Consider the following 27,714-nt stretch of genomic DNA (forward strand, 5'->3'; position numbering starts at 1 on the left):
TTTAATTAATTTTTGTTAATAATAAAATAGTCAGAGAAATAGAAAATTGTCTTTTGATAGATTTTGAGAAATCAATAATTAATTATCATACATAATCAAGAGGAACAATTTCCAGAATATACACTGGAAACAGATAATCTCCCTACCACATTATGAGGTATGTGAGATATAGATTTGGTTAAACAAAAAGAAGACAGATGTTAGCAGAATCTATGAAAATCAGGCTATATATTTAATTGGTTCTGTGCAAAAACTGCAACTGAAGGTAAAATACTTGGATGGCATTTTATTTAAAACATGTGGCAACTCTGTTTCCAAAATCTGGATAAATGCTACATGGTCATTTTGCTGTTTTAGATTTATAGAACGTTGTATAAATCTTGAGCTATGTGAGAATAGAGTTTATCTTTCTAGCACATATAATAAATAATTCTAAACACCACAATTCATAGAATTTCTTACCAGTATTAATCTTGTTTATCTTAGACCGGGATATAATTAATAATGTAACAATTACAATAAAATAGAAAAAAGTCATATTTGTAAAATAAAAATTTTTAAACTGAAAAAGAATCCTAGAAAGTTACAATTAAATTTTACAATGAATAATTTAAATGCTATAAACCAGTGGTCACCAACCAGTGGGCTGAAGACCACTGGTGGTCTGCAAGAAAATTTTGGTGGCCCATAGAGAAATGTCACCTCCAAAGCAATTAATCCAGGCTGTGTGGGAACACAAGACTTGTGTTGTTTGCATTGCAAACAACACGAGGTAGTGAGGGGAAGGGGTAAGGGGGGAACTGGCCACTTTCCACGTCTTCTTCTGCTTTTGGCTGCATTCAAGGAAAACAGCAAAAGTCTTTCTTTCTCTCACCCAAACTGCCAGAAACGGGTCTGTGCAAGGCATCCTGCTCCAACAGGCTGCGCTGACTCATTTCTAGGGGAGAGAAAGAAAGGCTTCTGCTGCTTTCCTTGCCAAACTCTCTCTCTCTCTCTCTCTCTCTCTCTCTCTCTCTCCTCCTCCCTCCCTCCCTCCCTCCCTCCCTCCCTCCCCAGAGCTGGAGACAGTATCCTGTGATCCCAAATAAAGAATGATCAATTGATAGAAAAACACACTGGGGAATTTTCCTGCAGACTTTTTTGGGGATTTTCTCAGGGTCTCTGGTCCACAGGATTTAACATTATGACTTTGGTGGTTCCTGAGATCCAAACGGTTGGCAAGCCCTGCTAAACTAAGGCAAATAACTGTAAAATGAAATGGATAATACCAATTACAATTTATAAAATATCCACCATTAATAAAAAAAATTAAATTAAAAAGGCTTATCTGATTAAATGTAACATTTTATTTGAATCTGTGATAGAAATCTTAGAAGATTTGAATATTATACAATCTCCTATCCATATCAAATATCAATGAATGAACTGAAAAGCCCAATTACAGTGAAAAAAATAGTTATATTGGTTTTACAATTACAGTGAAAAAAATAGTTATATTGGTTTTTCAGTTCAAGTTTCTGTCAAAGCTTTGTTTGAAAATGGCAAACTGAAAGCAGACAAATATGCCGTAATTCCAGATTCTGATTCTGTAGCCATTTGGCTATATATTTGCTGCATAGCCATTTCTATTGATAGGAGAAATCAAGCTAATAGGAATGGGCAATATGCAGTATGCTTTGTTTTACATCATAAAGCATAATTAACCAGAATTTGATTGGTTATTATGTAACAAGTTTTTTGTATAAACTATGTATAAACCTTGAAAAGGATTAGAGGAGCAGATTTAATACATGCAGAACAAATCAATTCTGAAATAAATATATTATTTGTTATCTTCATTAGTCTTTAACCTTCAGAGTACAGCCTAATTAAAATTGAAGAACCACAGTTAAAAATGAACCTGGAAAGGTTACAAATTTCCATTGTCAGGAGGAAAATCTAGAATTAACTTCAGCTCCCACTCCTCATCAAATTAGAAGTCTTTTTGAGTCATCCATCAAAATGTAATTTGGCATTATATCAAGTTATTTTGAAGCACTAGTAAGATTTATGATAAATATTCTCTAAATATGTTCTTGTAAGGAATAGAAAGCCCAAATTAAACCATGAACTGAAATCTGTTGTAAACTAGAACTTACATCTTTTTTTCAGCTAATTTTTAAAAACTAATTGATTTCTTTTAAATATTAAAATATTGAACTCAAAAAAAGTTTAAAATATTTAATTACAAAGATTTATTTGGTTTCTTATTATTGAACAGTTAAGTAGTATAACCAAATGTGCTTTAACCTTAGACCGTCTACTATTGACCTCACCCCTTTCCTAAGATGTCTGTAGGGGGTGTGCATAAGCGCACCAACGTGCCTACCGTCCCTGTCCTATTGTTTCTTTTATTTCTCTTATATGTACCCATTTCATGTATTCATAACTATGTATATACTTATACCTATTATCTTGTAAGCGATTGACAAATCAAATAAATAAACAAATAAAAAATAAATTTTATGCTATTAAAAACTACCTCCACGCTTACTATAAACCTGAATGAAAGAACATATATTATCACCCTTATTTCACTCCCAAGTCAATGACAATGTTATTTGATTTTAAAATAGCTGAAATAAACTATTGCAATACAATACTAACTGCACTTAATTAATAAAACAAAGAAACCAAATAGTAGTATATCTAAATTCTTAGTTAAAAAGAAAAAGAAAAAAATGAATAGGAATAGCATTAAAGAATTCAGTTAAAAGTCAATGATGACAGAATAGCACCATCTAAGTTCCCTCTCTAAAAGTTTTCAAACATGCTATAGTGATGGGCTTTACTTCCAAGAGAACAGACCCTGTCAATAATTGTATAATTTACAAATCCTGTATCTTATAACATCAATATTTATCCAACCACTGATAAAAAACATTTTATTATTTAATACAATTTTCTGCAATTTATGCAATTTACTGGCAGGTATCCACCAAGGTGCTATTCCATTGTCAAAATACTAATATAGTACCGTAACACAAAACAACAAAGGATAAAAGCACCTATCATGGCCTCCTTTCTGCTGGGCTGATGCCATGACCTTCAGACCTGCCAACCATGCCTGTGGAAGTGGAAGGGACAGGATCTGGCCATTCAGAGAAAAAAAGCAGCAGACTCTTGTCTTAGAGCAGCAGTACTGAATTTGTGAATTTATTTACCAACATTTTTAACCTTTTCATTTATAGTTTGCTCTTCAAACTATATAGATATTTTGTTAAACAATCACTGATTATTTTTAGGTGAAAACATGGATGCAACAATCAAAAAGATTTCAATTTAATACAAGATTATTATTATTTTTAAAAAATCAGAAATACAAGTAGGGCAGTGGAGAACTTTGGAAATAAATTGTACCTCAGCACATTTCGAAGAACCTTTTAAGAATCAAAACTAAAACACATGTACACTCTATGAAAATCAAAATATATTTTTCCTACTATATTCTCTACCCATATTCTTCTTTGACACTATTATGAAAAGTTTCTACCAATTGTTAAGAATTCTATGAAATCTGTTAAACTGAGACCAGAAAGAATTTCCCAGGAGAAGTGTCCTATTTTTAAAAATAAAAGATCTTAGAAAGCAAATTTTAGAGGCTTATATCAAAACAAGTAACTTATGTGCGGCCAGAATCTGAAAATAACATTTAACACAGCACAGTACTTAAACAAAATGGTTCGGTTGAGATCAGCATATGTGGGACTGATTGGGGTAGATTGTAGGGGTGATACCGAAATATAATTTTATCATATTTTATCTTTATCTTAAATTATTGTATTTTATTCCAATTTCATTGTAAATTGTATTTTATCCAATTCCATTTTAAATTGCTTTTATCAGATTAGAAATAATTTGTATCTGGAACTCTGCACTTTGATATGGCCCAAGGACTAATCAATAAAGTAAAGTAAAAATAGAGGCTTATATGCATGCTTTGCATTTAGAGGGCACATTTTGGAACCTCTAACAATTAGCTGCTAGGAGGCACAGTTCTTGATAAAATGGTTATGGTGATGTATGTAGCAATCATTCATTCACCATTATGTAAACCTGTGCCCTAGACTCTAGATGTTTCCCAAATGCTACCTCTTCCCATATGCCTTTGTTTCCCTGAAAGCAGATATATTCCCACCCAAAGGATTTGGCTGCATTCCTTTATAAATATTCAAAGACACTTATATGAGACCCAACAACATTTCCGTAAATAAACAAGCTACAGATTAATGCTTTCTCTTATCTTCTTATTTGTTTTTAATGATTAAAATAATTGTTTTCCTTGTATGAGATTTAACATTCCATGACTACTAAATATTCAGCTATTATTCTGGAAGGTAGGGTTGAGATTCCCTCAGTTATAAATACAAAGGAAAAGAAAAAGAACATAGGAAGGATTTCCTTGAGTATTCTGTTTTAAGTACCAAGTGATTTATGAGCACTCACTGCTTGGGATCAGAATAAGTAATCAGCAGATTAGTATTTATTCCTATTCCCTTCAGTCACCTTATCTTAAGGCTAGTCCGCTTTCACAGCTTGTAAAAAAGGGTATCAGGACAGAAGAATATTGATAAATTATGCCTAGTTATCAGAGAATTTTTATAAACTCAATACTACCAACAAAAATTGCAGCATAAAAGCAATATACAAATGAATTTATGTCTACTTCAGAAACTGATTTTTTACATTCCAAAATAACTAATTTGGTATTTTTATGTTAAGGAATAGTTAGAGCAATCTCTTGCCATATTGCATGGCAAAAATAGAAGCAGGTCCTCTAATACAGAGATAATCCAGCAGATGTAGGTCAGTTTGGTATTTTCCATTTGTTCAAATATTTATCCCTAAGCATCCACTGACACTGAGAGGTAATTTGTCCTTAAAATTCCTATGAGCTGTCAGACATTTTTAAGCTGCTAGAGCAGAATTTTTGTAAATAGAAGTAGACCTGTGCCTCCCAAATACAAAAAACAAGGCAACTGTATACAAAATTCTAGAGAAAAGAATAACAAAAACAAATAAAATAATTGTTAAGCTAACACAGTAAATACATGGTTTAAGTGGAAGATAGAAATCAATGCATTGCGCAGACATTAGTTATGTGAATAGGTAAAGCATATTCCTATTTATTTCTCATTTTCCAGATATCAATAACAGTTGTTAATATTCCTTTGTTACATAAGGCTTTATTTTGTGGCCGAGTATCTTTCTTCTAAAGAACAAATTATTCAATTTTCTTCCATAAGGAACAGATCTGAGAACACCTAGAAACAAGCAAAGCTATTACTAGAAGCCAACATGCAATAAATGGATCATGCCAGAAAAACCGTATTGCATTCTTTAACAAAGTGACTAAATTAGTGGACCAGCAAAATGATGTGGACATAGTATACATGGACTTCAGTAAGGCATTGACTAAGTAGATGACAAAGTTACTTCTTGGTAAGATAGAAAAAATGCGGAATAGATAGTACTGGTTGACCAGCCACACTCAATATTTAATCGTCAATGTAACTATGTTGACATAGAGAGCAGTTTGTAGTGGACAGCCACAATATTCTGTCTTAGGCCAAATACTCTTCAACAGCTTCATAAATGATTTAGATGAAGGGATAAAATGGAAATTTATAAAAGTTGCAGGTGACACTATGCTGAGGCAATTAGCCAACCCTCCAGAGAATAAGCTCAAGATATATAAGGATCTTGACAGACTTGAACACTGGGTCCTTTCTAATGTAAGTTATGTAAATTTAAGTTAATATAAATTTAATGGTGAAAAAGTAATATTTTACATTTAGACAAGAAAACCAAATGCACAGGGATAAAAAAAAAAGGTGGTACCTGGCTCAACAGCAGTTAACTGTTGAGGGATCTAGGAATAATTTAAATATTAGCCAGCAGTATGCTGCAACTGCCAAAAAGGCCAATACAGTCCTAAGATGCATCAACAGATGGATAGCATCAATGTCACATAAAGTGTTAGTACAGCTTTACATGGTTTCCTAGTATGATTTGATTGCTTATTGTACCCTATGACTATCATTAAGTGTTGTACCTTATGATTCTTGACTTTTGACTCTTTTCTTTTATGTATACTGAGAGCATTTGCACCAAGACAAATTCCTTGTGTGTCCAATCACACTTGGCCAATAAGGAATTCTATTCTATTCTATTCTATTCTATTCTATTTTATTCTATTCTATATTGTGTTGAGAAGATCACATTTGGAATACTGTGTCCAGTTTTGGTCACCATGATACAAAAATGATGTTGAGCCTCTAGAAAGAATGTGAAGAGCAAAACATGTGAATGAAAGACTGGAGGTTAACAGTGAAGAGTTGTCTAGTTTAACAAAAGAATGACCAAGGGTGACATGATAGTAGGCTTCCAATATTTGAAGGAGTCAACCTATTCTCCAAAGTTCCTGAAAGCAGGAAAAGAAGTAATGAATGGAAGGTTAACAAAGAAAGATTCAACCTAGAATTAAGGAAGAATTTCCTGTCAGTGAGAACAATTAATAAGTGCAATATCTTGCCTCTGGAAGTTGTGGATGCTCCATCACTGGAGGTTTTGAAGAACAGATTGGACATCTATTTGTCTGGAATGGTATATGATCTCTACTTGAACAGTGGGTTAAACTAGAACACCTCCAGTGTCCCTTCCAATTCTGTTGTGCAATCTTGTATATCAAAAACTGATAGGTGTTTAAATTTATTTATTTAGTTTTTAATATAATTTCATTGTTACATTTGAATTCTACTTTGTGTTTTAGTTTAAGTTTAGTTTAAGTGTAAGTACATAGTGGTCTTTCTTATTTTATCTCTATCATTGCAATCTTGAGATCTATTCCAATTCAACAATGTAACTGACCCAAAGGTACTTCATGAGATATATTTTAAGTATAAACATTTAAAAAAAAACTAGTTGTGTGTTCAGGATTGTTTTACAAAGGAATGTTATTCAGCACTGTGAGGTATGGTTTCAAAAACTACATTCTTACAATAAGATTATCAAACAAGTTGAAGACACTCTGAATGATTTTTAAATTAAAATCATAGTAATAAATTTATCTTTATGGATGAACCATGACTGTATGTGTGCACTGAGAACCATACACACAGCAGGAGTTTTTCTAATCTACTCAGGAACTGAAGAGGCAAAGCTTTTCAGTTTAAATTTTATTTAGAAAATGATTATCCTCTTAAGGTGAATTAATGAAAAACAGCATCTTTTAAACAAACTTTTTAACAAAGTTTCACAAAATTTGAAATACATTTCATATTTAACTATCTTGTACAATTTAAACTGAAACGAATTACATAAAACTGCACCTTTATTCAAAGCTTTAAAAAGGTGATGCAATATGCAGGAACACCTACAAACATTGGAAATTGTTAAAGCAGATGTATGGTTTGTAAGGACTGTGTTGGATGTTTCAGAATCTACAGCTATCTCTGCATGTCTGTGCAACCATTTGCATAATGGAATTAAGGAGTAATAATAAATTTAGATATTCAGATAGATTATAAACATGCACAAACATAAACCACCTGTTTATTTGTTTTATAACCATCCTAATAAAAATGTAATGTAGAATATAATATTAATGTTTATCACATATTTTCTCTTCTTCCTTGAAATGATGGAAGAAATATGAGGCAAGTCAGAATAATGGGATTTATATACATTATGTTTTACAATGCCTTTGCAGTAGAAATAATGCATTGGTAAAATATTGAAATATATTTTATAGTATGCAACACTTTAATCCAGTTCAAGTCCTAAAAAATCACAATACTAAACTATACACACTCAGAAACAAATGTTCCCCAAATACCTTTTTCTCCAAAAGTTAACTAGGTTAATAGCTATTCTGTTACAAACTGTGTCCAGCCACCAGTGAAATTACTACGTTGGGCAAATATATTTTCTTTCTTCTTGTTGCCCCACCCTATCCCACAACTGCTCTGTTGAGGATTAACAAAATCAGATGGCTGTGTAGAAAATATGAAAGAAAAGTGGGGGAGAGGAATCCACTTATATAACACTAGATGTCACCCTATAAAACAATCAATATTCAAGACAGGTTCTTTAAAAAAAAACTTTGTTGTGCCCATGTCTATAATCTAGCTTTACTTTATCTATAATATGCAACCATATTCACCCCAATGAAAAATGGGATTGAATTTAAGACCAGGTTCCCCACATGGAATATTTACATTGATATCAATGCCTACTGTATATTATAACTCTGTTTATACATTGTAATTACAATCACAGATTAAGATCCTGATCAATGTCTTGCTTTTTCACTGGAATAATCCGTTCTCGAATTTCTCCATGTCCTGTGATAAATGTATGCATATGACTAATACTATTTGTATATGCATATATGAATATGGATTATATATTTGCTATAAATCACACATCAAAAAAGGAGTGCGATTAGCATAAAAAAGCATTAAATAAATTCATGACTATTAATTAAAAGTAATTGTTTATAAAAAGTACTCCATTTATAAATTAGTCAATCATATATTGTCTATCTGTGTCAACTCTTCTGTCTTACATATAGTCCACTCATATGCATGTAAACACAGTAAACTTTACTCAAATATCCCTCTATCTTTAAAAAAGAAACAGGAAGGAAAAAAAGAAAGGGGAGGGAAGGAGATAGTAAGAAAAAGATGTGGTTATAGTGGAAAGGGAAAAAGAAAGGGGAAAGAAAACTTTTCCAGTGGAACAAGTTACCGGACAGAGAAGTGGATAACATATTTTAATATTACAGAATGGGTTACATTCAGGAGATGCTTATATTTCACAGCAATTGCTAATTTTCATCATAATATTTTTATTAATCAGTATACAAAATACAAAAGAAAATGAAGTAATGGGAAACTATGGAGGGAAGGAAAAAAAGGAGAAAGTATAAAGGAAACAAGGAAAAAGACTTCCAACTCTTTTTAGCATAGTAGAAAATAATAACATTACAACATCGACTTTTTACTTTTACAGCAATTGCTATTTTTCATGTTAATTTTTAATGGACTGCATTCATTTGTTTCTAACCATTTGTTTCTCTTGCCCATATTTTTTTTAAACAGCTTCTTATCCCTGTAATATGTGTAATATAAGTTCTTCAAGACCCAAATGTTTAAGTCACAGATAATGATTTGGAAAAAATACAGGTATTCTTCCTATAAGTAATTATGGTAATTTGCTATCATAGGAATATCAAAGGGCATATCAAGGAGAGCAAGGTTGCAAATCTAGATGTGAATATGTCCAGTGTTGTTTATATACTTTGGACATGGACCAAAGAGACTCAAAATCTCTCAAGCCTGTCAAGTTCACGTCTCCATAAAGCTTGCTGGATTTATATTATATTTTAACTTAGGATGGGCTTGAAATTATTATTATTATTATTATTATTATTATTATTATTATTATTATTATTATTATTATTATTATTATTGGAAACCATGTGATTTTTGTACTATTTAAATTATCCAACCTACATAGTGTGTTTTACTTAAAATCTTAAAGAACAAATGTTTGCAAAACATCCCAAAAACTTGTTTTTAAAGTTACAAAAAATGATAAGTGCATTACATTTTCTAGAAATAAAGTTTGGGCAGATGTTAAAATAGAGCTGGGTTGCTTGAGTTTATCAATTGATATGGTGAACGATCTTGCAAATATTTTCTGATCTCTAAAAATGTAATTCTGATAAATAAAGTATTACATAGTTGCATAGAGATAAGAGATGTGTAATTATTTTGAGCTAATAAAATAATCTATGAATATCTTAGGTATATTTCAACTTCAATTGGCACTGGAATTGTTTATAACACTAAAATAACATCTGGGAACTTAGTGTTTAAACATCAAGTTCCCTAGTTGTTTCATTGTTGAGTAATTCATATTAGATCACCTGGTCATATACACATTCTCTGGCATCTCTGAATATAAGCCTGGCCTTAAAAAATAAATAAAGAACACATCCTTCCCATATTGTGTCATTCGTTCATAGCTTTTCTACAGTGTTAACAACATCCAGAACCAGGTTTAAACTACTCACAAATGAGTAGTTTATATATTAAGTTTTATATATTAAGTTTCCATCAAGGAATCATGAACTGGTCATATAAACATATGAAAATATTTTTCATTGAGTTTGGCTCAAGGTAGGAAACATACAAAACATAGCTAAGGCACCAGATTAAAAACTGTGAGACTGACATCTAGTCCTATCTTTAGCAAAAAGCCACCTGTGGACTTTGGGACAGTCATTCTCTCTCAGTCCCAGGCAGTGAGGTCTGCTTATCCTAGTGGTACTGCTGGATACTGCCTGCCCACCAGGGAGATGCTGAACTGAATACAGACCAAATTGATGTTAGACCCAAAAAGTAAGTGGTTTTTTGTTGCAACCTTTGGATACACACCCATCTCCGTCAAAAGTGAGACATGACTCAGATGCTGCATTTGAACATGCAAGATGGCATTTGTTGATCTGAAAAGCAGATCCTCCTCCTGCAGCAGGGGGAAAACATATGATGGATGATGATGGTGGTGATGATGATGATGATGATGATGATGGTGATGATGATGATGATGATGGTGATAAGGAGGAGGAGAAGAAGGGAAGGACTCTCTCTCAGTCCCATGAAGAAGACAATGGCAAACCACTTCTGAAAATCCTTGCCAAGAATACCTCAAGGACTTGTCCAGCAATTGCCAGGAGCCAAAAACAAAAACCTGACTTGAAGGCAATCACAGTAGCCTAAAAGCAGAAGGCAACATTTTAACCAATAATACAATTAGTGCAACTGAACTCTTTCATGATACATTTGAGAAACTATGGAGTAAACCTTAATGGGTATAGTTGAATAAATAAATAATCTTGAAGAAGGAATACAGGAACAATTAAGGAAAATAAGAGAAATAAAGTATTGAAAAAGAAAAAGACATGAAAAAGAAACTCAAAATAATCATTTTGAATGTGTTTAATATAAGAAGAAGCAAAGGGAAATTGTCAGGCTTTCAATTATTATATCCCACAATAATTAAATAGTATTTCTAAAATCATAGTATTTTCTTTTCATTTGATGAAAATATGAAAAAATAATCAAAAATTCAGCTCTTAAAGAAACAAAACAATAAGGCCTTGCCACTTTTATTACACAAAAATTGTCAATAAAATAAGTAATACTCTGATATTCAAAACAATGGCATGTTTGTGTGTGAGAGAATGTGTATATGCCATTTTGCAAAATGTAAAAAAGTGAATCATTGGAAAAATTGCAGTTTTGAAATATAATTAAAATTCATGACTAGAAATTATTTCCTGAGGACATTAAGACTAAAAATAGAAAAATATACTAGCTAGTCCATTGCTCATAAAAAAAGTTTAAGTAAACAAATATCAAACATTCTAACTTCAAGCTACTTTTGTTGATATGTTGTATTCCCTTATTTTCTATTTAATAGCAAAAGAAATACTTTAATTGGGTTGAGTATGCATGTGTGTGTGTGTGTGTGTGTACACATGGTTTTTTTTCGTGGTTTTATTTACTCTCTGGTGTTCTCACTTTCATTTTTATTTTTGATAAACATTAGCATTTATTATAAATAACTATCCATGAATGTCAACAAATCAGGAGTATAAAACACCCAAAATATCAACATTAAAAAGAAAGAAAAATAATATGATAGAAAAACAACCAAACTACAAAAGACAGATTTTAAATACACATATATATTTCACAATAAATAATTCTAAGTTATGTTTCTATACATAAACATTATTAACCATATCTGGCAAAAATAATGTTTTATATTCCTTTTATTAGTACTATTGCACTATATGAAATATACACATTAATTCACCAAATCTCTATTATTTACATTGAAATTATTAACTACATATAAATATATTTCTAAGATATTTCTTTCAATGTATCTGCATACATGTTTATTATCATTCTGTAAAAGTATTTCACAAAATATGATCATTCTTGTCATGTTCTGACAAGAATGCCTTACTTTAAAAAATATCAGTGTTTAACTTTGTTAATAAATAGAAGAATTACTGTTGATCCGGAATATAGTATTTTGATACACGGAATGCATAAATACATAAATGTGACATTTTAAATATTATGCCACCAATTATATTCAAATTGTACTTTGGAAAATGATAAAATATATAATCACACCTCTTGTTGCTCAACATATCTTGTTAAGCAGATGCATCTTATGGAAGACGTTACCTGATATTCTGTCTTACATTAGATCAACATATAGTTTTATGAATCAGCTTATACTAACATGGCAACCTTAAGTTATTATTAGAATTAACTATTGGAATTTCCTGAAATTGGAACAGCCTGGTGTTCTAAGTTTGTCATCTTAAGTGTCTGGGTGCACCAAGTTTGGAAAAGTCTTCTTATAACTTGATAGTTTTCATGTAAGTATTGAGAGATATTTTAAATATGACCTGAGTATACATCATTTTGACCAAACCCTTGCAGTTTCATATCACAACATTATTTCTAGCATACATTTAAGCAATATTATTGTCTTATGTTTAATGGGCTAAAAATATCCAACATTCTAATTTATAGACTTGTCAGCACATGTTTTGTCAGTCATGAAATGTTAGTGAGTCATTTATTGACAATGATTTACTGATATTTGAGGTATCAGAATATACTTTTCTTATAGATTAGCAATCTTTTGATGAGATTTTTATTTCAGTAAGACTATAAATGATCTTTAACATATTCATTCTATCTTACTGAAATCCCAATTAACCTTTTAAAAAAATACAGTACTTTGTATTTTCAGAAAGGTATAGCTTAAAGCACTGGGTGCTATTTGCATTATCTCACAGCAGGGGGCTATAGCAGCTACAATTCTGGGCCAATTCTTACACCTCTACATGTTTAAAGTACAGTAAAATGTTTATAACTGCAATCTTCACATCATGGATGCAATATACATGTTTTGAAAATATATTATTTTATTTATGATTAGTTTTAAACCACGCTTTTAATTGGTTTTTGTAGGACTGATAAAATATTAAGCAATTCCACGTGTTTAGCTTCTAAAAATTTCCAGATAAAAGTAATATAATGAAGCAGGTTAACGAATAAATATATAACTATATAATGGCTTATATAAGATTTGTCTGTTAGGCTATTAACATTAACTGGGAGCACTTTTACTATATCCAGTAGCAAGATAACTTGACTTTATATTTAAATGTAGGAGAAAAAATGTCTAGCCTCATGAAGTAAAATCTTGAATTCATCTTTTCACTGCCCACTAATGTCTTTATATACATTTTGTACAAAGATTGCTTACTTCTTGTAAGGCAATGTCAATCTCCATACAACCTGATGATCTATTACCTCCTTAAAATATTCTGGATTTTTGCAGTTGGCCTTCTGGTTAAGACAGGTTATTACAACAAAACCATATCCCTGTACAAATTATATTTATTACCCAGCCTCAATTCTAGATAAAAATAGATTTCATCTGCCCATTTTTCTTTCCATATTTTCTTAAATCAAATTAAGATTTGATTATCAAGTCCATTGTAATAAATACAACTACTTCAATATAAGGAATGTAGGTACCAGATGGTTTACATTTCAAAAGATTTGTATTGCCCACAATAAAAAAGTGAAGCTTTTTTCAAATGTTGACTGAAAATCTTGATTTTCAATTCATTATTGTAGTTTCATTGTTTATCTACAAATTAGATAAGGATATGTGCTATGTGCATTAAAACAGACAAAAGTTGAGAAATGATTAAATTGGATGAACGAAGTTTTTCCAAGCAAGTTTATTAATATTATATAATAATATTAATGACTAATGGCCAAAATAAACCCATGTAGAGATTAACATAAGAAACTAATATGTGCTTAACTATTAAGAATAGCATACTTATGTTATGAATACATATTGATTTCTTATTGTTTCATTTCTGTCATATGAAGAGACAACAGGCTTCTGCATATTGGAATAATTCAATCATTTAATTTTTAATTATAAGAAAGAGATCAGGCAAAGTGGTTTACAGAGCACCTTCTCGGTTAGACCTGCAAGGGTGACTGTTTGAACTCTAATTTTCATCACAGACTGCTGAAAAACTGACAAATGAAAGCCAAACAGAACACCCCACTTTTTACAATATAGGGCAAATACCAGGTACGTGATGTAAAAATAAATATATTATTCTTTATCTGACTGGAAAAGGACCAGTATGATTACCTTCATAACAGCAACAGCAAAAAAGCAATCTCTTGCATGGCATTTTTCTTTTACCTGATGCTGCCTGCAGTGGTGCATTTTTTTCCTTCCTGGCACAATCACTGAACTGCTGTGTTTAAAAAAATGCACGTATCTGGACAGGCAGACGCGATATTACACTATTAGTTTCCTCTAAAATACAGTGTGCATGGAATGCAGCTGACTCCATATCCTAAAATATATCAAGTTTTTTTTTCGCCAGAAGCAACCATGATTACACTGATGAAAAAAAAAAATCAATAAGGAGAGCTTCCCCCTCCTTTTGCAGCAAAGAGAATTGACAGTTCACATGGAAATGTAACAAGAGAGGCAACCCCCTACATGTGCCACCTGCCAGATTCCTCAATAAATAATCCCATAGAGCAGCACAACAGCAGCTCCTTGTATTGTCACATTCCCAGCAGTTCCCAGAGATTAGTAAGAAAAGCAAATAGCCATATAAAATCAGTTCCCAACACACTCCACCTCTTTTCAGCACTGCCTTTAAAACTCCAGAGAAAAACCTGGGAGTTTATGCAGATTCCCAAATCCAGCAGAATCAGACTCACTTAAAAGATTACTTCTGCTTTGGGGATATAGGGAGCAAAGGCTTCTAACTGCTTTCTCTGGAGACCATATACCATACTATGGCAATTACATCGAGGCATAGAATACCAATAAGAAGAAGCAACCAACTTTACACTACCACTCCTTGCAAAGAGATGATACTGTGTGCCTATACAAGGTCACAACTGTTTCTTAATTAGAGTATAGAGAGATTGAGAGAAATTTTTGGACTCAGACAACATGATTGTGGAAAGGGAGGCAAATGTCAACCATCCTGAAGAAAGCATGCAGAAGTTGCTGGTGCTGGCTGACCTCATTTGAAGCCTCCAGAAGCAAACTAGATGGTTAACACTCAAGGATGCTTCATCCTGACACGTTCGGATTTCTAACTGTTACATTCTCCCGTTGCCTGTGGGAGGGAAGGAGAAACAGGCAGCAAAAGGACCCTCCAACCACATACTCAAACACTGCAGCCATAAAGACATGCAGGCACACACACACACACACACACACAGAGAGAGAGAGAGAGAGAGAGAGGAGAGAGAGAGAGAGAGAGAGAGAGAGGAGAGAGGAGAGAGAGGGGGAGAGAGAGAGAGAGAGATCCTTACCCTTATTGCACATTCCAGCATCACAGCCACATTCTCAAAGGAACAAGGATCAACAGAATCCTTCCCTGGATTCCTTAAAAGACATTACTGTTCACCACTTACCACAATTTTACAAAGGTAAAAGAGATACTGTGGGAAGCTTCCTACTTCTTACTTAACAGACACATATTTTTAGATTCATTCATTTACATGAATTTACACATACCTTACCCATTTCTTCCATTGTAATTTTTGCATTTCACTTACTGGGTCAATATCAGTGTCAATGGAACATAAATTAGGAAGAAAATAAGGAACAAATAATGCAAAACAAAGAATTGAGGGGAACAAGGGGCTTCGAGGATGCACTACAGTACATATTACAGGTTATGGCGGGAGGAAAGGGGGATCCAATATTTCGCTTTGCTCATCTTTAAGACAAGCCACACTTCTATAGTCTTATTGTCTGTGCCCTCCCCCCCCCCATTTTGAGCTTTTATCCTCTTGGGATGATGATGCAGTGCACACATTGTTCACCTCACTGCATTCCCCTTCTCACTTTCCTAGACCTATTTGATGGGGTGAAAAAGAGTGGCATAAGGGGACGGTTGCAAGGAGTTGAAAGGGAGAACGCGAGACTCCAAAGGGAGGGAGGGAGGGCACGAGGGAGAGACTATTAAGGGCGGGCAGGAAAGGATTAATGTTTGTGCAGCACTTTAAGGAGGGAAAGCACTACCCAAGTGGGGCTTCTGTAGAAGACAACGCCGGAGGGTGAAGGGATGAAAGAAATAGGCAAAAAGGGAAAAGAGAGAGAGAACCAGAAGGCGGCAAAGGAGCCCCACAGCTAAAGATGCCAGGCATGTGAGAGAGGGAGACTGGGGGTGGGGGGGGAGAGAAGCAGAGAAGCAAGAGACGAAGACAAATAAGGAACAGGTTGAGGGCAAAGCTCCAGGGGGAAGAAGAAATAAGGTCAACTGAGGAATCCTTACGAAGCAGCTGTGGCCTCTTCAGCTCTACCGATTCCGCTCCACCCCGCCCCCCCCCCCCAAAAAAACACCTTAGGACGCACATATCATATCCCTAAGTTGGAAGAGAGCGGGGGCCAACGAGGGGGACGGGCGGGGGTGGTACCTTGTATAAGGATCCCGCAGAGGCTGTATAAGCGCAAGACGACGCTCGGTTTCAGCCGCATCCTGGAGGTTTCCCTCCGGCTGGCTGGACGTGAAAGCAAGAGAATCCCGCGGCGGCGGCGGCGGCTGTTCTGCTGCTACCAACCGCAGCTTCCTCCTCTTCTTCTCACCGGGCTCGTCCTTCCTTCTGCAAAAACCGCCGCCGCAGTGTCTCCCTCAACCTATCCAACGGGTAACCACGAGAACCAGGCTCGCGCGGGTGTGCAGCGGGGAAGAACTGCTGTCGGTTGGCTTTCCTCTTCCCATCAATTCGTCCTCCAGCCCTGTCCTTTTTTCTTTCTTTCTTTCTTTTATTTTTTTTTCCGGATGGGCACAATTACAGCCCCCCACACGCGCGCGCGCACACACACGCACACCTCCTTTCTTTCGCGGAGCCGTCTATCCGCTCCTTGCAATGTGACACGAGCTGCTTTTTTTTCCTCCTCTTCGCCGGCCAATCCGACTAACGAGATGGGGTGGCGGCAGCTGCCCCCGTCTTCCTCACAGCTTCGCACGCGCTCTCTCGCTCTCTCTTTCTAACCTCGGCTCGAAGGGAGAGTGCTCCGCTACCCAAGCCGCTTTTTCCAGCTCTAGACACAAGGGCAATCTCAGCGCGCGCACCTCCTCCTCCTCTCTCTCTCTCTTTCCCTCCTCCCCCTCCCTCTCCTTTCTCTTCCAAGTCGCCACCCCCCTTCCAAACCACGCTTTCCTTTTTGAATAACCACACCTCTAGATTTCCAAGACCACGCCTCTCCCAGGGATTTTGATAAATGTCCCCCCTCCGCCTGCCCCCCTGTTCGCATAGCCATGCTCTCCTTGACAACCGCCCCTTTTCATGCTTAGTACGTGACAGACAGTAGCACCTATCCAATAAAAAAGGACAAACTCTGTACATTCTGCCTGTTAAAGGAAAGCAATAAGAATAAAAATAGGAATGGGAAAGGGAATAGGAATAAGAATAAGAGGAGGAGGAGGAGGAGGAGGAGGAGGAGGAGAGGAGGATCTTAAATATTTGAAGGAGACTTATTGCTTAGAGTTACCAGCTTCCCAGCCTCTACTCCGGACTGGCAAATACTTAAGCCTATTAAAATTACATCTAGACATTACTTACAAGCCAATGGAAGAACAGACAAAAGAATAAAAGGTGGGGAAGGATCGGAAGTAGTAGAGACGCTGTGCAAAGGTAATTCTGAAAGTGGCTGGCTTTTCTTTTCAATTTATTTATTCATTCATTATTAACTTGACAGGTTGGGAACGAAGCAAGTGCCCAGAGGCCTGAAACAGCGCCCCGTTTGAGAGCTATTGAGAAGCAGAGCGGGAACGAGCGAGCGAGTCTGGAAAAATGGGTCATTGCGCAGGCAGCCGCGCAACTGAAACTAAAAAGCATGGTTTGCTATGTATGTAGAGTCTAAGAAAAAGGGATGGGAAGATTATCGAACAATGATTGAGGGAGAAGAATGAGTGAGGAAGGAGGCAGTGACAGGTGACCTAAAATAACAGGCGTATGTGGAATAATCATCGAAAGAAGGAAATTCAAGTAAGTTTCATGGAAAAAAAGTATAAAGGTTTAAATTAAGCTGTTTTTCTTTCACATCTCAGTTGTGTTCATTTTTTTTCTTTTCAGATCAAGGACATAGCCACATAGCCACTATCACTACAGTGCACAACTGTAGTGCTCCTGCATGATGTGGCTGCATGATTCCACCTGCACCCTGTGGTTTGCCCATTTCTAAGAAATCCTAGTGGCTACAGAACCATCCACTTATTCAGTATTTTCCCACTTGAAAATCAGATCAACTCCTTTAAAAAAAAAACTGTAACACCCTGTTCATCAAATATATTTTCTTCCATCATATTCTAATTCCCAAGGGATGACCATTTAATTTCCAAAGCTTGTGACAGAAGGCTACTGGTCATCATAACTCTAGATAAACTAAGCATTCAAAAGTACTTTGGGTAAGTTTTGACCAATAGTGTTATATATGCTTCCCCCTGCCTGCCCATTTTTAGCTGTGGCAGTTTATTTGCTCAAGACTTTATACCTAAGAACTTATATTTGGAGTTACAATGCTTTTATAGCTTTAAGCCTCTTTGGGGAAGTACAAACCAATACAATTAAAGTATGGGAGGAATTATAAGTGTCCAGTAAACACCATTTCATTGTGTAATTCCTAGAAGTCAGCAGCTATGGTGTTTTTGATCTGCCAATGTATTGGTCAGTTTTCTGGTTGATCTTTTGTGAAAACTACCATTAGTGAACGTGACTTTTCTGCAGTCTGATTTCCCCCATATATTTCCCCCTCATTTGATTCAGTTGCTCTATAGCTGCATGATTCAAGTCCCACATGAGGCAATGGCTGGTACAGTAGTAATCCAAGCAAAGGGCTGCTGTGGAATTATATGGTGAACAAACCAAACCATTATTCTCCTAGGCTCTGAGACAAAGCCAATGTCCAGAAGAAATTCCAATTTAAGCTTCAAAACACTGATATGTTTGACCATATGGCATAAAACGAAGGCTAGGGGTTTTCCACACTTGGTAAAGAATAGAACAAAATCAAAGGTACATCAACTGGGTATAGTAGACCAAAACTGTATGCCTGGAAATGACCATACATCACATCCCATACAGAGTGGCTTCAAAGAGGATGGGGCACAGCATCCATGCCCACTGCGGTTGTTTCCAGAGTTTGTTTCCATGAACACAATAATCAATTACTGTTGGCCTTCCCAACATCTCCCAGAGCTCAGGGAAAGATTCTTCTCAGAATACAGAAGTTGTTTGGGGGAAACTTTAAACAGTATCCCCTTAGATGGGTAGAGGATTGTCCGATATACACTATCCTGATGCTACAAAGCATAGCACTGGAATATATTCCTTTTTAATTTTATGTTACATTAATACAAATTTGACCAGTTAGGTGTGTAGCAATCCCAGATTATCTATAGCTGAACTTAATACACAAGCAGCCACAATTGTAGTCTGGTGCAATTGTAGTCTGGTGCACAGAGGGTGTGTGTGCAAAAGCGATGGGCAGCCACTGTTGGCAAGCATTTAACAAATTTGTGCCTATAAAAGTGATTGAGTCAATGGCATAACCATTTAAGGTTGCATTATCAAAAGATGGATATGTTTGAGAAAATTTTGTGTTGGTCCTGATTGGCCATTAAAAGTGTAGAAGTGGGAATATAATAGCAAATGCAATCCCTGTCATGCTAAGATGTATGAGTATCAGAAGAGGAACACTAAGCTTACATTCTCTGAATAGTGCATGTCAACTGTCCAAAGTAGCAGGAAGTTGAAATCAGAATTTTCTACCCTGACCAGCACTGGAATGCATGGCTGAATGAATTGCCCCAAAATAGTTCACGATATTATCATCTTACAGTCACAATATTACATTATACTGAAGTTCAGAGGCATCCACAGCAAACAGCACAAATTTCAGCAATATTACAAAATATGTAATCTGATGCTACCATGATAAGTTTGTACATATTCATGTAAGTATGTAATTTACATACAAACAGGGTAGTTCATGTTATAATGCTGCAGTGCACATTTTTTAAATTTTGTTACTTTGTCATTTCCCAATGGATTGCATGGTGATCATTGCAACACAGAGCTTTTTAGAGTTACAGAAGCTAGGATACTTATAAACATTGCAAATAAGATTAATACTAGATTTCTAGTACTAATTTCCTTTTACCAAGTAGAATTCAGCATAGCAAATAATAAAATATAAAGCTGAAGAAAAGGAATATAACAAAAAGGTAAATGTCAATAAAGAATTAAATGAGATCAATTATTGCATTATTGGTCTCATAAACAATCAAAGAAGCATGTTTTCCATTAAATTAACAACACTATAGGAAACTGATTTTTTTAAAAAAAATGCAAACCCCAATGAATTACATATGTAGAAGACAATAAATCTATACCAGAATATAGAATATATTTTTGTTTTTAGTTTCCTGAGCCAACATACAGAACACCTTTGTCATCATGGCATACTGGCATACATTTTCTTGTTTATTCATAAATGACAACATGATAACTATTTGGTTTGGGGTTTTGTTTTGGGATTTCTGTTTTTGTTTTTATAAAATCCAATAAAAATGGTAATTTCAGCATGTGCCAGTAGTCTGGTTAGGTGACCCAGTATCAACAGATAGGGAAAAATAAAAGTAAATGAAGTCAAGCAGGCTCCCAGTCTGATTTTTCTTTCCTCAAAGCTTGGTTATAGACAAAAAGAAACAGCAGTTGAAGATATGTGGAGGTAGAATTTATATGAGCGGAGAAGTAATAGGCCTGCTGTCGTACCAAAATCATATGGTCCAAGAGATGTATCTGAAACTCAAAAATTGCAAGGATAATCTGGCTGTTTGGGAACAGTGTCATGGATCATTTAAGAGTAGCCATAGATTTTTGTGATAGTGTATGCTAAAGATAAAACACTGTTCCAAAGAGGACTCCTTTGTATATTACATTTGGATTTTCCTAAAATTCTAATTTGTGGTGCAGCAAAAAGACAGTAGTTTTATGTATATATTACTGTATCTACAGCCTTTGTTCCACTCAAATCCTGCTATGTAGTCTTGGGGTAATATGCCCCAAGTAGCATGCCCCAATCCATGCCACAAGTTCAGACTCACAGCAGGGTCATCCAAGGTTTGATGGTTGTCCCAACTGTCCAGCTAAAGTAAGTAGTGATACAGAAAGAGGTGGAATTGAATGATCAGTGATCACTTTACTAATATCAGCAAAGACATAATATCATATGTAAGGGAAAGTGGTAATAAAGCACATGTATAAATAAAATGCAATATTTGTTACCATTGAATGATGGGTCCTTCAGTTAACATGCTTCTGAGATAGAATTGAAGATTTTTTTAAAAAAGAATGATATTTAATATGCAGCAAGATTAAAGGCTTTGGGTTATCTAGTTACTGATATTGCCACGCAGAACAAAAATATGTAATAATTTCTGAACAGTTTTCACACAACCAGAATTCCTGTATGTACAAACATCACAAGTTGGAATACACAGAAACAAAATCTATATATATAAAAGTGAAGTACCAGTCATGCATCATCACAAATCTCCAGCACCATAAAGCCTACAAACTTTATAATATCTCCATATTTAGTCAGTTTATATGCTGAAAATATATTAAGGGAGTTTTGATTGGAACAAGATGAACAAGGTTTTTAAAATGGAGCAAGAAGCATCAATAACCCTCTGCTCCCAATACTACTCTGTTAGCTGAAAATACAAATAAGCTATAACCTTAAAGCACAGTGAAAAAAATGGATCTGGGATTATCCATGAAGAAGACCAAACTAATGACAACAGGTATAACAATCAACATTGGAACTGGAAATGAAGATATTGCAATGGTAATTAGCTTCTGCCTTTTATGATCTGCTATCAATATGAAAGGAACCAGAAGTCAAGAAATATACAACAGCTTAGCACTTGGTAGGGCAGCAATTAAGTCCTTGGATATTTGGATACTACAAAATATGTATTCCTACAAATATCAGATTTGTGTAGGCAGTGTTTTCCCTCAGGACACTCTATGGAAGTCAAGATTGGATTTTGAAGAAACAGAATAGAAAGTGTATTTACATTTTTGAGTTTGTTGTTAGAGAAGACTCCTGAGAATACCATGGATACCCAAGATCATCAATAAATCAATCATAGAATAAATCAATCCAGAAATATCAATTGAAGCACAAATAACCTGACTCACTGTTATATTTTAAACATGTTAGACTAAGACCTAATTTAGGGAAACATGGAAAGAAAGAGAAGAGTGTGAATGAAGGCACAGACTCAATTATAGCAACAGTGAGTTTTCAGTTGGAAAATTTGAATAAGCATGTTTGGGATAGGTCATCCTGGAGAGGTTCTATCTGTACGATGGCTAAAAATTGGCACTGTCATGATGCCACATAAGCATTCCATCAATAGCTCTTATGCATAGTCTCAGTGCTACAGTTAAAAAAAACTTAGTTCTTCCTCCAACATCCTATTTCTAAGCTTTCAGAACTACCCACATTAAGTATAGATATTGGGTTATTCTACAGTAAAATATTTTCTCCACAAATATTTTGTGGACCCTGAATTATTGAACTCTGTCCTCTGTAGTATCTTCCATTCAAATTACTAGTACAGCCTTAGCATGGCAAGTTGATAATGAAAGTAACCTTGAAGACTAGTTTTAGGGACAAGGTCAAAAATGCAGACCCATACTTGCAACTACAAGTAATCACTTTATATTTGATTGCATAGAGCTAATATTTCAAATAGAATGACTGCAACTTAAAATACCTGTCTGAAGTAAGATAGCAATCAACAAATGTACTTTATATACTACAGTATATGTGAAATGGATAATGTTGCCACAAAAGGCATTTTTAAATATCTTATTCAATGAATTATTATTGCGCATAACTACTACCTAGATACAAATCTTTATCTACTGCATACCGTAATACTTATCAAGAGACTAATCAGTACCAATAAAGGAGAATAGTTGTAGCTCAGGGTTGAAATGAGGGATCCTTGGTGCTCTCTGAGATGTTTGCAGATGTTTCATTACCCTAACTAGGTAACGTCATCAGTGCTAGTAAGGACTGCTATTTGCTGCCAGTTTATATTGTGGTGTCTTTGCTGTGTGGATGGGGATGATCTTAGGGATTCTTTGGTTGGACTGTTTACTAATGGCTCTTTGGCAGTTTCTTGATTGGGGTATTGCTTATTTGACTGTTGGTTTGGACCTTGGAATCTATGTTAATCTGAATGTCAATTCTAGTGGAGAGGTGCTGGAGTCTTTTTCTCTTTGGGGCTGGTTGATTATCTCTTTTGTATAGTCTATAGATGTTATTAATGTCTATATGTCTATTGATGGCTGATTTGTCAGAGTGCCAGGCTTTTAGAAATTCCCTGGAATTTTTGAATTTGGCCTGGTCTAGGATTGTGACATTTTCCCAATTGAAACTATGGTTAAATCGGATGTGAAATTAAAGAATTTTCATCTTGCCTTCTGACTGCCAGTTGGTGTTCATAGATTAATTAATTGCCAGTATACAGAATATCATTTGATATCTCAAACTTTTCCTACACCAGTTACTGTCTATAGCTTTACATAAACAAACATTTTTAAAATTGCTAGGATGTACTGCTTATGCATTTTCTCATAATAAAACTGAGTTAAGCATTGTAGCATGCATTCTAGGCCCTAACTGATGTTGACTTTCGCTGCACAACATAACCGTATCAAAAACATGGATCTTCTCTTTTTAAAAAAGATAGTTCTAATAAAAATATTTCAGTAAATATGAGGAATCTGCAATTTGAGCATCTATTTGACAGCTCAGAAAGTTGTAGTAAGAGCTGGTAATAACTGATATTCAAAATATGAATAGTTGAGGAACAAAATTATTTCTCTATGAAGCAGTCTTTCTTCACTGTAAAATTATGGGCCTGCTGGTTCCTTGGAAGATACAATTAATTTGAATATATTTCCTATAATGCTAAAGTGTCTCATTCTGGATCAACAGGAACTGCTGCAAGTGTCATATTTGCACTTGAACTTGTACTGGAACTGCAGGAGCCATTTTTCACAGATTGCTCTGCCAAGTCAGTAGAGCCAGATGCTCTTATTATTTGCCAAGACTTCCCACTCATTGATGACAACTCAAGACACATTTATAGATGCCTTTATGGGGATTTCAGATGACCTCTTGTTTCATAGCATTCAGTATTTTATCTTTATATCTCTGTGAATGAAATACCTTGCATTCTAGATACATGATCAGATCAAAACAACAATCCTGACTTGAATATAATTAAGAATCATAGTATAGATTGGACTTGAATTAATAATAGTGATAACAAATTAGTTTTGATATTGTCGTACATGTTATATAATGGACCCACGAAGAAACAGCAGCATAACTTATTTATTATTTAGCTGACTTCTGAATTCTGTGCTTTGCCACTATAAATTCATTGTAATTAAATTAATCACACAATAGGGTGATTGAATTTTAGGCTAAAATTATGTTGAATTCCTGCACAGTGTGAATTTTCCAACAAATATAATTCCAAATACAAACTCTCTCAAGCCATTTCACCCAATAGTGATTGATTTATTTAGATGTATATAGCCACTCTTTTTCTACAGCTGAATTCCTGATGTCCTGCACATATATATGGTTTTTAAATTCTTTTTTAAACTATAAATTTTGTAGAAACACCAGGCCCCCTTTTTTCTCACACAAAGAGATTTTCATTTTCTATATTATTTAGCTAAAGAACTACAAAAGTAAAAAATAAAACAAAAACCACTGGATTGTTACAAATAATAATTTTAAATATTTTATTAATTATCCCTATAATCTTTGGTTTCTGCAAAAGATATTCTTTTTTTTTTTTTTTGAAAACAATTTTATTGATTTTCTACAAACAAACAAGACAAACAAAACATTAAAACATCAACTCTCTTATGTACATACAGTGTGTTGGTTGGTTCATCAGTTTTGTGCATTCATTTCGTAGTCTCAATTACAGTTATGTTACATAACAACTCATATTGTCAATCCAAACTTATATATCCTAATATCGCTATTAAAAATCATTTGACTATACTTTTAATCATTCATGCTTTATGAGATAATAATACTTTAAACAGTTTATTCTATAACAAATCATATAATCATACCAAATCTATCCTAGAAACACTTTATAGATATAATGTCAAATAACAAAGGCGAAAGAAAAAATAAAGGTATTCCTTGCTGTCTAACATTCTAAATATTCTATTATCATATTTTGTTATCTAGCCATTGATAAAAAAGATCCCAAATTTCATAAAATTGTTTATCCTCTTGCTCTCTAATTTCAAATGTCAATCTACTCATCTCAGCACATTCCAATATTTTCTTAATAATTTCTTCCTGTGATGGTATTTTCTCATTCTTCCAGTTTTTAGCAAATACAATCCTAGCCGCTGTTAATACATTTACAATCAGATATTTCAAGTCTTTACTGTATGTATCTGGTAAGATTCCCAATAAAAAGAACTCCGGTTTCAAATCTATACGTTTCTTTATCATTTTTTCCAACCACATGCGAATTTTAGTCCAATATTTTTAGCGTCCTCACAAGTCCACCACATATGGTAATATGAGCCAGGTATCTAATGACATTTCCAGCATTTTTCAGATTTGTTCTTGAACATTCTTGCTATTCTTGTCGGGGGAAAGTGCCACCTGTAAAACATCTTATACAAATTTTCTTTATATGCTGTTGACATTGTCATTTTATAATTTTGAGACCACAATTTTTGCCATTTCTCTAAATCAATCCCATATCCAAAATTCTTCCCCCAAACAATCATAGTTTCTTTCACTTGTTCTTCCTCTAATTTAATTCCCAGTAAATAACCATATAATTTTTTAATCACCTTCTCATCAGTACCCATCAAGATCTTATCTAGATCAGTCTGTTTATCATAGAATCCCTCTGTTTTAAAATCTTCATCATACCTTGAATGTATTTGCATATGAAAACCAATTCATCTTTATACCTTGTTCCTCTAAATTTTGTATCGATTTAAGTTCACCCTTTTCATCCAATAGTTCCCCATATCTAACTGTTTGTTCCTTCTTATAAATTATAGGATAGGAAAATGCTTCAATAGTCGATAACCAAACTGGAATTTTCAAATAACATTGTCTTTTTATCTTCTCCCAGTTTAACCACAAAGACTCCCGTATATAATGTCTTCTAAAATAACCCTGTGTTTTAGTTCCCTTATACCATAAAAAAGCATGCCAACCCAACAGCAAATCATGACCTTCTAGTGTCAACAATCTAGTCTTTCTTAATGTTATCCATTCCTTGACCCACATCAAACTTGCAGCTTGATAGTACAATTCCCAATTGGGCAGGCCAAAACTTCCTCTAATTCTAGCATCTTGCAAAAGCTTTAGCTTTATTCTCGCTTTCTTACCTTGCCATATATACTTCAACATAATTTTATTTAAATCTTCAAAATAGTCTTTTCCGAGCCTAATTGGTATTGTTTGAAACAGAAATAGGATTCTGGGTAAAATATTCATCTTAATTGTTGAAATTCTCCCTATTAATGACAATTGCAAGTTTTCCCATTTCTTCAAGTCTGTAGCTATCTGTTGTTTAAGTTTAATATAATTATTCTCTTTTAATGTGCTACATCTTGCTGTCAAGTGTATCCCCACATACTTGACCTTATTCGTAACTTGGATTTTCAACAGGTCTGCCAGTTCTTCTCTTTGTCTCAGTAGCATGTTCTTTGTCAAAATCTTTGTTTTGTCTTTATTTATTTTCAAACCAGCCACCTCACCATATATCTCTATCTTTTCCAATAACTTTGGAGCTGTTTCTAATGGATCTTCCAAAATAAAGGCTAAGTCATCAGCAAAGGCTTGCAGTTTAAATTCTTCCTTTTTAATTTTCATTCCTTTTATGCTTTTATCATCTCTAATATTTCTATTCAACACTTCCAAAGTCAATACAAATAGCAAAGGAGATAGGGGACATCCTTGTCTTGTGCCTTTTCTTATATTGATAAAGTCTGTAAGTTCTCCCTCCATCATTACCTTTGCTGTCTGTTTATTGTATATGGCTTCTATTGCTTGGATAAATTTTCTGGCAAAACCCATCTGTTCCAATAGTAATAACATAAATCTCCAGTTCACATTGTCAAATGCCTTTTGAGCATCTAGGAATATCAAAGCCATTTGCTTTTCAGGGTGTGCCTCATAGTATTCCAAAGTATCCAAGATTACTCTCATATTGTCTCTAATTTGTCTCTTTGGCAGAAATCCATTTTGATCTGGGTGAATGAAATTATTTAAGTATTTTTTAAGTCTTTCTGCTAAAATTGAAGCAAAGATTTTATAGTCTGCATTTAATAAAAAAATAGATCTATAGTTCTTAATTTGCAGTGGATTAGCCTCTTCTTTTGGAATAAGTGTAATATAAGCCTCTGACCA

At 34.4% G+C, this 27,714-nt stretch overlaps 1 protein-coding gene and 1 long non-coding RNA gene across 4 annotated transcripts in view; one reads left to right on the forward strand and one right to left on the reverse strand.

Annotated features, from left to right (window-relative positions):
* Positions 1-17,324, reverse strand: part of CADM2 (cell adhesion molecule 2) — a 384,704-nt gene extending 367,380 nt beyond the window's left edge. For 2 of the 3 annotated variants that reach the window (XM_087966630.1, XM_087966629.1), the window contains exon 1: positions 16,626-17,301. In XM_087966630.1, coding sequence (XP_087822756.1) covers positions 16,626-16,686 — 61 coding nt within the window. In that variant the 5' untranslated portion in view covers positions 16,687-17,301. Of the gene's footprint in view, positions 1-16,625 lie in introns of all 3 variants that reach the window. The other variant, XM_026664092.2, reaches the window with a different exon arrangement.
* Positions 16,726-20,865, forward strand: LOC148130456 (uncharacterized). Its single transcript, XR_015749809.1, has 3 exons — positions 16,726-16,856; positions 17,911-18,200; positions 18,288-20,865. It is a non-coding gene; the product is annotated as an uncharacterized LOC148130456 (long non-coding RNA).
* Positions 20,866-27,714: the final 6,849 nt, after the last annotated feature.

Source organism: Notechis scutatus, chromosome 5 (assembly GCF_049901735.1).
Source record: "Notechis scutatus isolate UNSWTSFEM ecotype Mainland chromosome 5, rNotScu1.2, whole genome shotgun sequence".
Taxonomy (NCBI): Eukaryota; Metazoa; Chordata; class Lepidosauria; order Squamata; family Elapidae; genus Notechis; species Notechis scutatus.